Genomic DNA, 17,457 nt, shown 5'->3' on the forward strand with positions numbered 1-17,457 from the left:
GGCTCGGGCTTCGGTCCTCGTTGCTGTCGTAGCGTCGGCCACGTCGGGGATGGTAGTCGCGGCGTGCTGCTTCTCCATCGTCGCTGTGGGCATGTTTCCGAGCGTCGATGATGCTGCGTACGTCGCGGCCATGGTCGAGGCGTTGATGCACTGGGACGGCGGAGGGCTGCCTGTCAACTGGCGGTGTTTGGTGAACGGATGCGTCCTTGGTGGGATGCACTGAGGGCGTGTGCTGGCTGGTGTCGAGTTCACATAGTCGAGACAACGAACTTTCCGCCTGCTGCGCCGCCGCACGCTCGAGCAACGTGCGAATTTCTTCTTCGGGCGCGGCGATCCTCGGACACCGTGGCCTCCGGAAGGCCATGCAGTAAGGCAGTTGCTGCGGCGATGTTCTGGCTTGCTCGGGTAAAGTGAGGAAGGGTCCCATTGTCGGTGAGGATCCTTTGGTGTACGGTGCGGGCCATGGCGCACGCGCGCCCCCCGTCTTTGCGGCGTTCAATCTCACGATTGATGTCCGCGTACTCCCGGACGAGCCCTTGCCCGACCTCATCGATTTCTTGCTGACGGGCCCTCAGCTGCTCCATCCTTAGGCGAGATGGGGCTATTGTCTCTTCCCCGGATCTACCGTTAGGGTTGTTTGTCGGGGTAACCTCTTCCCCAGAGATACTTTCGACGTGCCCATCGGGGTCTGCGCCATGAAGCATTCCCGGGAAGGGTGGTGGCTCCCCCTACTGGAGTCCGAGCTGGAGAGCGATCCTGGCTCCTCATTGAGGAGCCCGTAGAGAGTCTCCGTATCATGCTCAATCGCCCCCATGAACTCGATGTTCGTGGGTGACTGAACCACACGTAGTGCCAGAAGGTGGCCAGCGGTCGCCGCAGCGTTGCGGAGACCGAATGGAAACGCTGTCGGGGCGCTCCGTACGGGGCCTTCTGGAAACAGGGCGACGTTGCGTGAGGCCTCCCTTGATGACCGGGGTCCATGGGAGTTGCCAGGCCGGCCCTCAAGCCTCAGATGGCTGAGGTTGATGGAAGGGAGAGACCGGGCGGCCGTGTGAGTCAGCGCCAGCTCTCCTCCTAGTGTGACAATGAAATCTAGGTTGCCGAAACGCACGTGTGCGCCCAGGGCCCAGCTGATTGCGTGGGTGGCCATCCGATGCCTTATTTGAAACGCGCAAGCCCCCTACCTGGCGCGCCAATTGTCGGTGTTTTGTATAAGCACCGGCAAGTAAATTTATAGTAATGCGCGTTAGGCTCGGATGGTGCGCTAAAGGACACAAGATTTATACTGGTTCAGGCCGAATGTCCCTACGTCCAGTTTGTTACTGCTCGTGTTATTAGCACCGTGAACGGTTCGTAGTAGGGGGTACAAACGATCGAGAGAGGGACTGGTCCCAAGTCTCTGATGGAAGGGTTGAAAGGAGGACAAGAGCTTGATCGCAGCTTGACTGTGTGAGTGTTGTGTACTATCCCGTCAAAGATCGGTCCCCTTGATGGAGGAAGCGTATCCCCTTTTATAGATGAAGGGGCTGGCTTTACAAGGGTGAGGGCTTTAGGATGCGTACTCTACCTAGTCTGGTGGCTCACGTCTACCCAGCATGGTTCTTCATTCTGATGAGTGCGAAGGAAGATAAGCACCTATAATACTGTCGATGCCTCTGTAGAATGTCAGGTTGGTTACAGAATGCTGCCCTGTGCAGGGTATGGGCTGCAATACAGTGGTTTTGACTTATGAGCCTCCCCCAGCCTTGCTCCGCATGCCTTCTGGTTCCTATGAGTCTTCATCGAAGGGACGCGGGGTCGGGGTCCGGAGTAGCGCCGTGGCTAAGGTCTTCTGACTTGGTGGACCTGAGGGGTCGAGAAGCGGACGCAGCTCCCTTGGGTTCATAGCGTGGTGACGGAGTATCCGTCGTTCGTGGAGATAGCAAATCCTTTTCTGGAGCGTAGCAGTTGTTGTATATCTTCGTCGGGTTCCATGTCCCAGAGCTGAAGGCGGCGCCTACAACTCTACAGGGCGAGGAGCACGCACCTGAAATACCTTTCGGGCTCTACGGCGCCTGGAAGGGTCTAAAGCACCTGTCCCGTCGTTCCCTGGCAGTACTTTTCCTGCTAGGGCGCAGGGTATGGTCCTTGGAGCCATGGTTGACCTGAACGTCATGTCTTGCCCTGTACCCATCATCATGAGGGAACGGGGAGAAGTTGTCAGGTAAGATGAAATCAGTCTTTAGATATCGAGCAGGGCGAGGCTCGTTCCTGGCCGTCGGGTGAAGCAGCGACCAGTCCTTATCTCTTGGGCGAGACCGAGCCTGCCCCTCCGGGGTCAGGCGAGGCGGAGTCTATCCCTCAGCCCTCGAGCGAAACCGAGCCCGCCCCAAAGGCGTCGGGCGAGACGGAGACTAGCCCTGAGCCCTCGGGCGAGGCAGAGCTATCTCAAAGGCGTCGGGCGAGACGGAGTCTATCCCCTAGTCCTCGGGCGAGACCGAGCTCGCCCCAAAGGCGTCGGGCGAGGCGGAACCAAACTCTTGTCATTCGAGCAAGAGACGTTATGGCGCCCTTATCCGTCCAGAAGTTTTTAACGCTCGGTGGTTATTGGTTCCACCTTCCGGGGTACCCGGTATTAAGTCCCCGACACGCGTCATTGGCTGGAGGCTGCTCCATGCCATGTAATGTGAATACAGGCACGTAGGGACTCCAGTATGTTGAAGTAATGTGATGTGAAACGATTATGGAAACGTGCACATTGCTGATTTATGAGTGGACATTACTTTTTGTGTTTGTCTGTGAATTAGTGATAAGCCTAAGTGTTTGTGCTAACCCTCTCTAGTGAAATAAATTAAACGGTTTTTTCAACTCAAGTTGATCAATTTGGAGAACTAGCTCATACAATTTGTGAAATTAGATAGGAAAGTGGCCTCCAAACCATGAGGATAGGAAAACTACTCTCGAACGAATTGTGAAGCTTGGATCATCACAACCGGTTTGTGACACAGACAAGTAGTTCATACCTTCACTCCCTATTCAATAATCAGAGTGATACCTCGTATCACAACTGTATTCTTACACCGAAATAGAAACCGAATCTTAAGGGGTTAACGAATCGGTTATGGTGGCGGATTCTCGGAGTTCATGATAGCAACAGAGCGATAGCCTGAACCAAACTGTGCATATAGTCCCTTTTAATGCGGTGAGTAGCCCATGTTAGCTAGTATTGAGATAGAGCCGAGTGCGCTATGAGGAAACATGAGCCGAGCGGAAGTCTGGATGACCTGTGTCAAGTGAACACAAGCCCTGCTCAATATCCAGTGTGGCAAAGCTCATTACTATTATAGTTAACGGACCAAAGATTTACCAGATTACCATGTTGTTACACTTAATTGAGTAGTCTACGAGTTGTTGGACTAATACGCACTCACTCGCCAATTTGTTGCGTGGTGGATGCAATTTCCCCGTACCTTAAATTCACTATTTCAGTAGCGCATATAGCTGCAATTGTAAAACTCTTCCCGCAATCGTAAAATCACGGGTGCTAGATCTTCATAACTCATTCACCACCCACTACGGTAACATTTATGTACCGCGATAGAAAGAAAACTCTAGACTCTTCTTTTTTACAACGTACAAATACATCGGAACCTGATTACTTCTCAATTTCTCATCCTTTCTATATACATATATGCTATTCTACGTTTTGTTATTCTACACCATGAAGCACTTTACTACTGTTCCTGGACTGATTTTTTTTTATATTTCTAATAAAGTCAGTAGGGGCTAAAGCCCATCCCGTTTTCATAAAAAAAACCCAACAGACCCGCTTCTTCTAGCGATGGGCAGGCCACCACCAGATCCTCTGCAGTCCATGAGGACGACTCTCCTCTGCAGTCAGGTGAGTAGAATCGGATGATACACGGTTCCTCCCTGGCACTGCACCCCTTCACGCACTGGGCCTCGGCCCAACAACGACGTTGCCTGGAAGAGCTATGGCTGCTATCTTTCACACAAGATGCTTCGCTCAAGATGCACGCCGCCACGGTGCTGCTGAACATGCTGGTCCTCACCGCGTCCGACTCTGCCTCCGTGCTCGTCACGGCCGCCACAGCTGCCTGCATCACGGACTCGCTCGACCTCGTCGCCGCGCTGCCGCTGGGCTCCCGCGACAAGGCCGCAGTGGCCGCTGCTTCCGTGCTCATCGCCGTCGCGCTCGCGGCGCTGATCGACTTCTGCGTCGCGCTGCTGGCCCGCGTCGCCGCGCTGTCGTGCGAAGCCGCGTGCGGGGACGACACGGCACGGCCTTCGATGTGCCGGCCTCCGGTGACCGGCTGTCCGCCAAGAACGAGGCCGACGTCGCCGCCGACATCAAGGTGCTTGTCGCCTACGGGTCGCCCACGGCGGGCGAGAGCACTGGCCACGCCGATCTAGCGGTGATCAGCAACGGCGGTGGTCGGTGGAGTCCAGGTACGAGTCGCCCAGGTTGGGCTGAGATGGGCCAGCTGCAGTCTTGCAAGATTAGTCTGGTTCCACCATTTCGTGGGCTGACGGTTGGGTCTGAAATGCACGGCTAAGATGCTGACTGCAGAGAAAAGTTGATTTGCCCAACTGCAGAGGATCTAGTTCCAGCCATCCCGCTTCCTATTCCTAAACCCATGGCTTCCATCTAATATGTGTTTTTCGACCAACCGTGGAATTTCCTCTGTCCCAAATAATTACACATCTCATATTTTTAAAAGCCACAAACATTTTTAAATTTGACCAAATTAATAAAAAACTAATATTTATTATGATTAGATTAGTTGTAGAATATTATATAAGATACAAATATTGATGATATATTTTATCACTTCTTCTATATTTCAGGTACCTGAATTTTAAGATGATTTCAGATAACACTCTTGTACTACCAATTAGTACAAATAAATTGTCACTTTTATGATTTCTTATTTGTCTTTGTCATAACATATCAAAATTTTGTCCTTGTCTGACTATAGAAATAATTGTAAATTGTTAAATTGTTTTTGTGCCAACACATCAGATTTGGTCAGGTTTGGGTTTTGTCTAACTGATTTTTTATTCTCGAAACAAAAAGTTGCATATTATATCTATAGAAATTGCAACGAACTAAAACTGCAATTTCTATACAAAAAATATGTAATAATCGTCGTCTGAAAGAAAAATAAAATTATGGCATCTGAAATTTAGTGAATCCCATATTTTATAAATAGTCAAATTTTCTCAAAAAAAAAAAATAAAACACATAGGCCCTGTTCGTTTGTCTTACGGGCCATACTATTTTAACGAATGAATAGTTTTTTTTCATAATAAATCAGCGAACGATGTTTTTAGCTATGGCTTTTTAACAAAACAAACATGACCTGGTTATTTTAAGATGGAGGAGCAGCCTTGGGCGGCACTGCCAGCAAGCTTCCCGAGCCGAGCTGCCCTTCCACTAGCCGCCGACTCGCCGGCGACAGCTTTGAATCCCGATCAAATCGCAGCTTCTGTCAAGAACCTCGCATCTGTTGTGCCGCCGCCCCTTTATTATCGACCAGCTTTTCTATTCAATTTGTAGCGTTCCATGTCCAACTTCATCTGCATTTCTGTTGGAACCACACCACCATCCCTTTGCTTCATCTCGCTCGCAGGACCTTTCATGGGTACTGCAGAAAACCGATAAGATTAAAATTTAGGTTCATGACATCATAAAATGCTATATTTCTAAGATTTTAGCCCATGCGGAAGTATGAATTGATGGAATAGTTGACTCTAAGGATGTGTTTGGCACGACTTGTTGCGGCTCCCGCTCCTCTGCACCTCGCAATGTAGCAGCACTGAATCGATCTAGACGACGGTAACGTCCTTTCAGACCTTTCCTAAGGTAATGTTAGCAGTTACCATGTCATAAAGAGAAAAAGGTCGTCGCGTCTCGCAGCCTCATCACCCCGCTCCAACGCCGGTGACTACCCGGTCCCGTCGTCCACCCCAACGGCGCCGGTGACCTCCCGGCCCCGGCGCGGCCTCGCCTGCGCGCCTCGTCCTGGTGCGGCCCTCGCCTACGCGCCTCCAGGACCGTGGACCCCCTCGCCACCCGACCCCGACCCTAACTCCGGCGACCTTCGACTCTGCTGCTGCTTGCTCCGGCCATGGCGTCCGCCCCTCTTTGGATTTGCTAGCGTCCGGTGCGACCCGAGCTAGCTCCTTTGCGTTTCATCGGAGCTGGAGGAGGCTTCTACGGATCCTGCTTGCAAGGTGTTCGAAGTTTTGCGGGAACCGGTTGGCTTTTTTGGGGATGTTGATGAAGGAAGCCGGTGACCCCCCTCGCTGCAGGTGATCTCCGCCGGCGACCTGCTGCAGATGGACTTCTCTCATGGCAAACAGTTTGAGAAGACCATCTCCTCCTCCCTCCACGTCCCGGTTTGTTCTTCGCCCTCCTCCGGTTCACCTGGTTTCTTCCTCGTCATCTCTGTTGGCCGGTGCAAATTTCGTCTTTCTGTGTATTCTGTGTCTTCGATCCTCTGCTCCATTCTTGGTGGTGTGTCTTTCAAAGTCTTCTTCCACCTCTGGCATGATGGAGGTCCGCAGTGGAGACATGAATTCCGTCTCTGGCAAAATGCTCTTTGGTCTCATGGTCTGTTGTCAGAAAGTCTGCTCCGAATCGTCAACGTTCTTATGCCTCTGTGCTTACTGGAGCCAATCGGACCTCTCTTGGTTCTCGTCGGCCTTTGCTGAGTCCTCGTGAAGCTCGAGCTCACGTTCATGGTGATCGTCGAGCCTCTGTTTTTGATCGAATTCAATTTCCAAGTTTCGGTTTTTGACCGTTTACAACCTAATCATGACAAGGAGCTTCGTACGGCGTCAATCTTGGGCGCACATCCTAGAGCTATTTCTCTGGGCCTTAATTCTTGCAATCGCTGCTTCTCAACGGCCCACACCTGGATTTTTTGCCCCAATAGAACACGTTGTGACTCCTGCTTCAGATTGGGCCATGTTTCCGCTAGATGCCGGTTCCCGCCACGAATTCCGGGTCTCATTCCTTCTTAGCTGCCCTCATTTCCTGCTCTGGTGCAGCCGGTTAATGGTTTGAATTGGTTCAAACAACCTATCAGGCCGACAGTTGGGGTCAGTTCCAGTGGACCTCCGGTTTTTCCCTCCTTTGGAAAGAATATTTTAAAATATGCTCTTCAACTCAGAACTATTTGTATGGGCAGAAAATTTGCTCTTCAATTACTAGGATCATCTTAGTCAAGACTCAAGATCTTTTCTCAAGATATAATATTGACAAGCAAGATTTTCTGCTATCTTTATTTTTTGGCTGTTTGTGAAATTCCACAAATAAGACCTGTATGCTCTAGCATGACTTATTTTTCTCAATCTACAGGAAGAAGTGAAGTGAGAGATATCATTAGTTCGTGACCCAACCAAACATTTTTTTGAACCGTAAATACAGCAGGGGAGGCCCCCCACTGTAATAAAATTTTATTAGAACCAAAGAAACAACTGTACAAACAAAAGAAAAAGGGGAGCAAACAAAAAAGACTGTACAAGCCTGAGCAGGGTGAGAAACAAAACTTAGCCAAAGATGCTTAACAGGGAAATGAAAGCTGGTCTTTTTGAATCACAAAACACTACTTTTTGCTATGTAAAATATAGGTAATTAAGACCGCACTAAATATAGGTCACATCCATGCAATTCTGTTTGTTCAGTTCGATCCATGCAATTCTGTTTGGTATCATGGGGCATAATATAAATGGTAATTTCTATCTTGGCTGTTCATTTTTGCATAAAGTTATTATTTTCTCCTGAAGGTGCTAGGATTATTTGCTGGAGTTCTGCTGGAGAAGCAAATTGTGGTAATATGCCCAAATCTGGTATGGTTTTATTTGAGCATTGTAACAGTGTGATTTAGTGTCATGCCATCCTTGTTCCCACTAATTCGAGTGCTTCTCTCAAATGTGTAACTGCAGGGTGTCCTGTCAGCAATTGTTTTGTCAGTTATACCGATGATAAGGCCGTTCCAGTGGCAAAGTCTGTTGCTTCCGGTAAGTCCTGTAAGATTTAAGTTTCTATCTTAAAACAGATCAACTTGGGAGGATCTAGGTGACTTTATTATATATAAAGAACAAACAAGCACCCAAATTCGCCTCGATAAGGACCCAAACTCATTTCCTCAGTTTCTATCCTGTATCCATTTTTTTAATACTATATTTATAATTTCATTTGTTTCGGTATTTGATCATAAGAACTTGACTTTTGATCTTCTTGGTCTTGCATTTACCATGTTTTACACTGCTCGCATTTATAAAATCATATGATTTGCCATAGGCATAAGATTGTCTGTTGTGTGACTGAATAATTGTATATACCAATGAGTATTATGTTGCCCTTCATCTAATCGTTAGAGTTGTCTATTTATTTATTTTTATCGTTAGATCTCTATAAAGTTGTGGCTCTTGCGAAAGGGCCTCTAGTTGAGTTGGTTAGATGGCTTGAGTAGCACTCTTTAGGTCCTGGGTTCGACTCCCCGTGGGAGCGAATTTCAGGCTAGGGTTAAAAAAATCCCCTCGTCTGCAGTGGCGGAGCCTGAACCACTATGGCCCCCACGTGGCTCCGCCGTTGCTCGTCTGTCCCACGCCAAAGCACATGTCTAAGACCCGGCCCTGCTCGTGATCGTTCTCACATGGGCTATGGTGCCGCTGTGTATGGGTGGGGCAGGGATTCGGGGGTTTTCTCAACCTGCGTGAGAAGGTCTTTTTCTTAGTGCAATGCCCGGGGGCTGTCTTACTCCCCACAGGTCGAGTTTTTTTTTTTTTTTTTAATTTGTGGCTATCTTTTTTAGAAATTAGAATAGACAGCTGCCATGAGCCCATGAACAAGGGGCTTTCTACAGTTGCTCAGTAGCCAGTAGGTGTTTTCTTTATTTGTTCTGAAAGGACGGGCCTGGAATAGTGTTAAAAGTCTCTCCACTTATTTGCTAATGTCCTGGAGGTCCTGGGTTCAAGTCAGCCTCCATGCAAAAATAAGCAAGAGCAAGACATTCTGAAAATTCCCTTCACCTGAGCCCACCTTGTGTGGGAGATTTCAGCACTTGATACATCCATTATGATAACTTATATCATAACGCAATTTCTCACAAAAAGTTTTGTCAAAGAAACATGCTTTGCTTTAGGTTTACTATACGCAAAAGCTCACATGGCAACATTTGGATGTCTATTGCTTTGCAGGTTCTTCCGATGAAATTGATTGATTTTCTTGATGCCCCTGTACCTTTCATTGTAAGCTTGTTTGGCTCTCATTTATTTGGTTGCTATTATTGAGTTAATTTACAGTGACCATAGTTGCTAAATGTTAGCAATTTGAATTTTTTATTAACTCTCAGTAATAGCTGAAGTGTAAACAGTAATCCAATTTCTTTTAGGCTGGTGTACAACATAACCCCCTGATATCAAGATGAAAGGATCTAGTCTTGTCAGGGTCAATGTCCAGAAAGATCAGGCAAGTATACATTTACATGCTATTTCCTCATAGTGAAAAAAACATCTTGTGAAGGAAAAGGAATATCTAAACCTTTTTTTGGTAAAACCATAATCCTTATCTTTTTGGTCAAAGTTTTTTTTATTGTGCGCCCCCCCCCCCCCCCCCCCCCCCCCCCCCCCCAAAAAAAAAAAAGTGAATGTGATCAGGAGTAGTAGAGACACATTTTACCCATTACCCACTAATGCTCTTTTACGTCAGCCAATCATGAATCTATTGCACCTTGCTAGACGATAGCGTCCTTGTGATATTTATTGGGACATCATTTATGAGGAAATACAATCATGCACTATGGTGCAAGCTAAATGTTAGTCTTGTATAAAAAATATGCAGGTCAAGGCATGTTCATTGCCTCAACTTCCACGTTACAAGGAGCTGTTTTCTAATCTCGGTCCACTTCATGCCAGACTATCGTGTGAGAATTCTTTGGCTAAGAGACATCCTATCTATAAATGCAATGAAGTTCAGGTACTAATTTTTTATCACTCTGTAGATTCATCATTTTGGTCACAAGGGACATACAAGGGGACATCCCTTGGTGTATGCTTTTCGCGGACGATGTAGTGCTAGTTGATGAAAGCCGGACAGGAGTGAATCAGAAACTGGAGTTATGGCGGGAGACTTTGGAGTCCAAAGGTTTTAGTCTTAGTAGAACTAAAACTGAGTATATGAGATGTGACTTTGGCACTACTACTCGGGAGGAGGAAGATGTTAGTTTGGAAGGTCAAGTAGTGCCTATGAATGATACTTTTCGATATTTAGGATCAATGCTACAGAGGGACGGGGATATTGATGATGTTAGCCATAGAATCAAAGCAGGGTGGATGAAGTGGCGGCAAGCGTCTGGTGTCCTATGTGACAAAAGGGTACCACAGAAGCTAAAAGGCAAGTTTTATAGGACGACGATTAGACCTGCTATGTTGTATGGTGCAGAATGTTGGCCTACGAAAAGACGACATATTCAACAGCTCAGTGTCGCGGAAATGCGTATGTTGCGTTGGATTTGCGGTCATACAAGAAGGGATCGAGTTCGGAACGATGATATACGTGAGAGATTAGGGGTAGCGCCAATTGAAGAAAAGCTTGTCCAACACCGGTTGAGATGGTTTGGACATGTGCAACGGAGACCTCCAGATGCACCGGTGCGTAGTGGAATCCTAAGTCAGGATAGTAACGCGAAGAGAGGCAGAGAAAGACCGAAGTTGACTTGGGTAGAGGCAATAAAAGGAGACTTGAAAGGATGGAATATACCTAAAGACTTAGCCTTAGATAGGAGTGCTTGGAAGACAGCTATTCACGTGCCTGAACCTTGATTGTTTCTGTTGGGTTTCAACTCTAGCCTACCCTAACTTGTTTGGGACTTAAAGGCTTTGTTGTTGGTTGTTGGTTGGTTGTTGGTTGTAGATTCATCATTTTACTTTCTAGTTTCTTCTACCATTCATTTTTTCTCTAGAAGAAAATTATTTTTGCACTTGATCATTTAAACTTCTATTGATTATCCAATTTAGTTTTTGAATGATAAACATTGCATATGGATATTATTGCAGGCTGACGTAGCTTGGAAGTTCTTAAATGTAATGAGAACCTACTTGGAATCACTTTGCTCTGACTTGCGCTTTCATACCATTACAAATGTACAGTCAAACAATGACAGGGTTAGCAATACGAACATTGTTCTCTACACTTAATAATTATGTTGTTTGTTAGTTCTCTTAAACGTGCATGAACCTTGATTGCTTCTGCTGGGTTTCAACTCTAGCCTACCCCAACTTGTTTGGGACTTAAAGGCTTTGTTGTTGTTGTTGTTGTTGTTAGTTCTCTTAAACAGCATAAAATCCATTGAGTAATGTTGGCCCTGAATGACCAGGTTTCTTCGCTTCTGAAGGACAGTTTCATTGATTCGTTCCCCTCAAATGATCGACCATTTATAAAGGTACTTATCTTATTGTTTTACACAGCAGATTCTGTGTTTATTTTCTGTAAGAAAATCACATATAGTTGGTGGAACTAGCAGACTTCAGGCCTTTCTGTGATGCTGTCACGCTATGCATGCTTCCAATGGAATCAGTTTTCTTTCTTCCTTTCTTGTCGCTGCTGTGTTTTTTCCATTTTGCCTGCATTCTCATTATTCTTAACATGGTGCAGCTCTTTGTGGAGACGCAGATGTTCTCTGTTCTATCAGATTCTCGACTGTACAGTTTCGAAAATGAACGGACATAAAGGCATTGTTCCGGCTGGAGATCAAACACAGTGATACTCCCTGCTTTGGTTTTGGTGTCTGCTTCCTGGTGCTACCTTTACATGTCATTTACAATACACAGGCAATCGTGAAGATAAAAACCGAGGCACGTTGCGTGGAGTGCGGAGGATGTGTTGATTTTGCCAGAGTCACAGCACTAATTAGAAGTGTTCTGAAAAGTATCCTGGCTCGTCTGCAATGTAAGAAAAATACTATGGACTGCCAGGTCATAGGAAATAGACGCAACCCGGTCTTCTAAGTGGGATGAGGTACATATGGCGCAGAAGGAAAAGAAATGATTTTGAATATAGTTGGGTTTCTGCTTCAGATCTTGTCTTGCTATGTAACACTAGTGTGTAGTGACTTGGTGATTGCATATAGTGAAAAGAACCATGTACATAGGGTGAGGTTATTCATTGTAGTTACGCTTCCCCGATTTGATCATGTAAATCATGGTCTGGTGCACAAGAAACGGGCATCAGTTTTGATAGGGGGCGTTTTGCAATTTAGTGTCAGTTACTTTTAAAGCCATTGAATGTAAGAACTTCGACATATGTTCGACGAGATCTCATGTTTCGTCTGGACCTCCCCATCATCACTATTCACAGCAACTAGTGTTTTGCAGCCCTATTTGTGTATTGGTCGAATAGATGATCTAAATTCCCAAGTAATGACATCATCAATATAACGAAACACATCGCTAGCTCCACACGTAACAGTCGGAATAAAAACATGTTATAGATTGCAACATTCTAACAGAACCATGGCCAGCTGCGAGGCCGTTGTGTCGCATGATGTCTCGGCTCTGCCGTAACAATGCTTGTTGTTTCGGTTCAACACACTTCGTTCCGTTCTCAGAAAGGACTGAAAGGAGAGGCGATGGCTAGCTCAGCAAGCAAGGGCAGAAGAAGCAATGCCATCTAGTACAACGGTCTCTACCCTCCTACCCAACCTTTGGATCATCATTGGGCCGCTACAGCCTGGTGATCATAGGAAATGACGATCGAAGTGCATGATATCATGGGCTTTCACATGTTCTGGTTTCAAAATCCAAAACACACACACACACACCACAAAATGCAATCCCCAGAATAGTACTAATTTTAAATTGTCGGGTTCATAAACCCGGGGTACCCAATGGATCCGCTTCCCTGCAAAAACCCGGCCCAGCAGGCGGCGCAGCGACAACGCGCGCCTGAACCGGCCCAGATACATAATGACAGGCCGAGACAACGATCCGGTCCCCGACCAGAAGGCCTGGCTAAGGTGGAGCCGCAATCCGACTCCGACCTCTTTCTCCGACCGAGGATACGCCGGACCTCTGCTCGTTGCTATTTCCCGACCGACACGGTCGGGGCCAACTAGGAACGACCGACCGGTGACGCCCGCTCGGTGAGGGCCCGGGGATTAGGTGGAGCAGATAAGGTAAGGCGCTCAAGTCAACCGCAATACCTAGGACCGTACTCTGCCATGCCCTGTGCACCTGCGGGATGGTGCCTCCAGGCCATGCCAGACGAGCACTATACAACTTTCTAGACGCGTCAGAGCACAAACAATATTGTAGGCGCCGATGTTTGCCGTACCAGGCGAACACGGTAGAGCCTGCCAGATGCGTCTGAACATAAACAATATTGTGGACGCCGACGACCATCTCATACCCGACAGCGTGGGCAACAAGACTAGGTAGCATACGTATACACTCTCTCTCTTTCTCTCTGACTTGTAAGACCGTCCCTTTCAACTATAAAAGGGGATGCGCTCTCTCCCAACAGGGGGCGAGACGATTCGAGGACTCAACGACCTGAGGACTCAAATAGCTTTAGAACTCGATGGCTACACAGAGCATACGCTCCAATACTTAGCGCACGTTAGAGCACCCGTCACCCTCTCCCATTCGGTTCAGAGTCCGACCGGGCCTTTAGCACCCTATTTTTATTCCTACTCGTTTGTAACCCCACAGCAAACTTCGAGCACCTGGGCTCAGGAATAAAGTCACCGACCGACTGAAACTGGACATAGGGCACGTCGCCTGAATCAGTATAAATCCTGTGTCATTGAGTGCTAGGCCACATCCGATCATAATGCACGGCAAAACTACAAATATTTACTTGTTGATCAAATTTCGCACCGACAGTTGGCGCCGTCCATGGGGCAGACACCGTGCGTTCACGCTTTTGGTCATCGGATGGCCCACCTTTCCACCATTTTCGGCATGGTGGGCTCGAGCGATACAATTCGCTTTGGCTCGCCGGAGTTTCCCATGCTCCCACATGTTGGGATGTGTGTTCCTCCCGTCTTCGTGCCACTTCAGATCTTCCTCTTCGGGAGTCTGGACTTCGTCGCTGACCACCTCGGCATACTCCACCTTCGCGAGGAGGCGCTCGTCCTGGCGTCCACTGGAGGAGGAGCGCCCTCCACCGGCCCCGGGCCACTCGACGACCTCAACGTCGAGACACTCGCGCTTCGAGTCAAAGCCAATGCTGGGCTCAAACCCCACGGTGAGTGATGTACATATTGTTCTTTACTCACTATTTAACACCTTCCGTCGACTCTCCGGAGGGACCCCGTTGTCCCCACCACAATCGCCGTGCGATCGGTTCCCCTATGGCTTCGCGTCCCCCGTGGATGTGTGCTCGTGGGGGCTCCGAAGGATGCTGACGCCGTACCCTCTCATGTCTGAGTTCATGGGAATGGCGGGCTACTCTCCCGCCTCCTTCCATGACCTCATCGATGATGAGATCGAAAGCGATGCCTCTAGCATCGGCGACGTCATGGCACCTGGGCACCCTCTGTCCCGAGAGGGCGCTATGGCGGACACCCTAGGACAACCACCGGTGGTAGTGGAGTCTCTGCAAGCTCACACCCCTCAGGACCCCCGTGCAAAGGCCCTGGCATGTGTGCAAGAGCATGGCAAGGAGTTATGACAAAGGCGGCAGAGCTAGCCACCACCTACGCTGGCGCGCTCGATACAGCATGTTGCGCCACATGCGCGGAACCTAGTGAGCGGCGCTCGGCGTCGCGCCCGTCAGGTCCAGCGTAACATCCTGGACGGAGGAAACGACCCCCCTCAGTTTGCTCGGGCTGGCCAGAACATCGTTGCTGCGGCGATGCTTCTGCGCGACCTCCCTAAGCCTATCGATCCCTAGGAACAGGCAATCCACTAGAACCTCCGAGCGCTGGCAGAGACCGATGCCGTTCAGCAGGCAGAAAGCTCCGCGTCGCGACATCAGCTCACGACCTCTTGCCCCACCAAGGGACTACGGCCGCACCAGTCAAATTGCTTCGTCCACTCACCACTGCAGTTGTCGAAAATGGGGCAGGAAGCCACGGCTACACCATAGCCCGACCCAGCACCTGCTCCACGCTGACCACTTATGCACGAACGACTTGGGCCAAACCATGACGCTCGCAGCATCATCAACAATCGATGCCACGCCCGGCATGATAATGACATCCATTGAGTGGTGGCGGGAGCAGGCAGCGTGGGCCCCGACCTGACCATCGAGGAGTGCGGGGACACGCACCCCAGGCATGGTGGCCGACCAAACGACCAGAGCCCTAGCTTGGACGGCCCAAGACCACGGGCCTTTGGTCGTCGCATCCAGAAAGCACCGTTCCCACAACGCTTCCGACCGCCCACCAACATCGCCAGATACACCAGGGAGACGAACCCCCGGTATATGGCTCAAAGACTTTTGGCTCGCCTGCCGAGCCGAAGGAGTGGATGATGATTACTTCATCATCCTGTACCTCCTCATTTGCTTAGGGGGCATGTTCAAGCATGGCTCAAATTCCTTCCGCCCGACAGCATCCACGACTGGGCGGATCTCAAGAGGGTCTTCATCGGAAATTTCTAGGGAACATATGTCCGTCCTAGAAATTCCTGGGACCTCAAGAGTTGCTAGCAGGAGCCCAATGTGTCCCTATGGGATTACATCTATAGGTTCTCAAAGCAGTGCAACTCTCTTCCTGATGTCGTTGATGCGGATGTCATCAGCGTGTTCCTCTCTAGGACAACCTATAAGTCCTTGATCCACAAGCTCAGCTGTGTGAAGCCCCATACCACCTGCGACCTACTTGACATCGCCACGAACCACACCTCCGGTGAGGAGGTGGTCTTCAGCAGCGGTTAGGACAGGGGAAAGGCCAAGCGCGAGGACCAAGGCGAGAGCCCCTCTACCCAAAAGGGCAAGAAGAACAAGAAGGATCGACGCCGACCGGCCAACCTAGCTTTGGTCGCCGTGGCAGACCGCGCGGACAAGCAACCCTAGTAGGGCCAGCCCAACCACTTTGACAAAACTCATGGAGAGTCCATGCACCAACCACACCTATCCCATCAAACATCTCTACAAGGACTACGAGCTCCTCAAGCGCTTCCTGCGGCAAGCCACCAAGCCAAAGGAAGGGAAAGGCAAGGAGGCGGCGGCCAAAAAAGGAGGCACGATGGGCAAGGATGAAGATGGCTTCCCTGACCCCAAGGAATGCCTCATGATCTTTGGGGTATCCGACGCCATCCACTCCAAGCACCAGTACAAGATACGCTACAGAGAGGCATGCGCCGCTAAGTCAACCATCTCCTCTTTCCTTAGCTGGTCGGACTCCCCGATCACTTTTGATCAGAGAGGCCATCCTTTCCATGTCGCCCGACCGGGTCACTACCCGCTCGTTGTCGACCCCATCGTCTGCAAGAAGCGCCTCACCAAGGTGCTGATGGACGGAGGCAGTGGCCTCAACATTATCTACATCGACACCCTCGATGCCATGTGCATCCCCTGGTCAGAGCTCTACCCAGTGAGCTCTCCCTTCCACGGCGTGATCCCAGGAATGCAAGCGTACCCACTCGGGTAGATCGACCTGCCCATCATGTTTGGCGACCGAGCCAACTTTTGCTCAGAGGTCTTGACCTTTGAGGTGGTGGACTTTCCGGGGTCCTATCACACCATCTTGGGGTAGCCATGCTACGCTAAGTTCATGGCGATCTCCAACTACACCTACCTCAAGCTGAAGATGCTGGGACCGAACGGTGTCATCACCGTGGGTAGCACCTTTTCGCACGCCTACATGTGCGACCATGAGCATTATGAACTCACTACTGCTGTCATCAACTCCACCGAGCTCCTAGAGCTTAGGAATTCGGTGACTCCAGCAGTCCCCGACTACAATGAGCTGACCTCCTCAAGCGCCTTCCATCCAACTAAGGAAACCAAGGTGGTGGGGATTGACCCCACTAACCTGACCAAGACGGTGCGGATCAAGACCAAGCTCCCAGCCAAATAGGAAAGCGAGCTAGCCGACTTCCTATGTGCCAATCGTGATGTCTTCATGTGGAAACCTTCTGACATGCTAGGCATACCAAGGGAGGTCGCCAAGCATGCATTACGCCTCATCCTAGGCTCAAAGCCCACCAAGCAATACCTACATCGCTTTGATGACAAGAGGCGCAGGGCCATAGGCGAGGAGATTGCCAAACTCCTAGCAGCCGAATTCATCAAAGAGGTATACCACTCTGACTGGCTAGCTAATCCTGTTCTTGTGAAAAAAAAGAATGGAAAATAGAGAATGTGTGTTGATTATACTGGCCTCAACAAGGCACGTCCGAAAGACCATTTTCCTTTGCCACGCATAGACCAGATAGTCGACTCCACCTCAGGATATAAAATCCTCTCCTTTCTGGATGCCTACTCAGGCTACCACCAGA

The 17,457-nt window shown here is 49.1% G+C and overlaps 2 protein-coding genes across 2 annotated transcripts; both read left to right on the top strand.

The window, feature by feature from the left end:
* Positions 1-5,784: 5,784 nt before the first annotated feature.
* LOC136535702 (uncharacterized) lies at positions 5,785-12,349 on the top strand. Its single transcript, XM_066528076.1, has 9 exons — positions 5,785-6,402; positions 7,795-7,857; positions 7,954-8,028; positions 9,211-9,280; positions 9,423-9,481; positions 9,854-9,988; positions 11,068-11,175; positions 11,388-11,453; positions 11,666-12,349. Exons 1-9 carry the CDS (start codon positions 6,343-6,345, stop codon positions 11,738-11,740), a joined length of 711 nt encoding a protein of 236 aa, XP_066384173.1. The 5' UTR covers positions 5,785-6,342; the 3' UTR covers positions 11,741-12,349.
* Positions 12,350-16,730: 4,381 nt separating this feature from the next.
* On the top strand, positions 16,731-17,036 carry LOC136537448 (uncharacterized). Its single transcript, XM_066529418.1, has one exon. The coding sequence runs from the start codon at positions 16,731-16,733 to the stop codon at positions 17,034-17,036; it is 306 nt and encodes a 101-aa protein (XP_066385515.1).
* The last annotated feature ends 421 nt before the right edge of the window (positions 17,037-17,457 follow it).

This window comes from Miscanthus floridulus, chromosome 2 (assembly GCF_019320115.1).
Source record: "Miscanthus floridulus cultivar M001 chromosome 2, ASM1932011v1, whole genome shotgun sequence".
Classification (NCBI taxonomy): Eukaryota; Viridiplantae; Streptophyta; class Magnoliopsida; order Poales; family Poaceae; genus Miscanthus; species Miscanthus floridulus.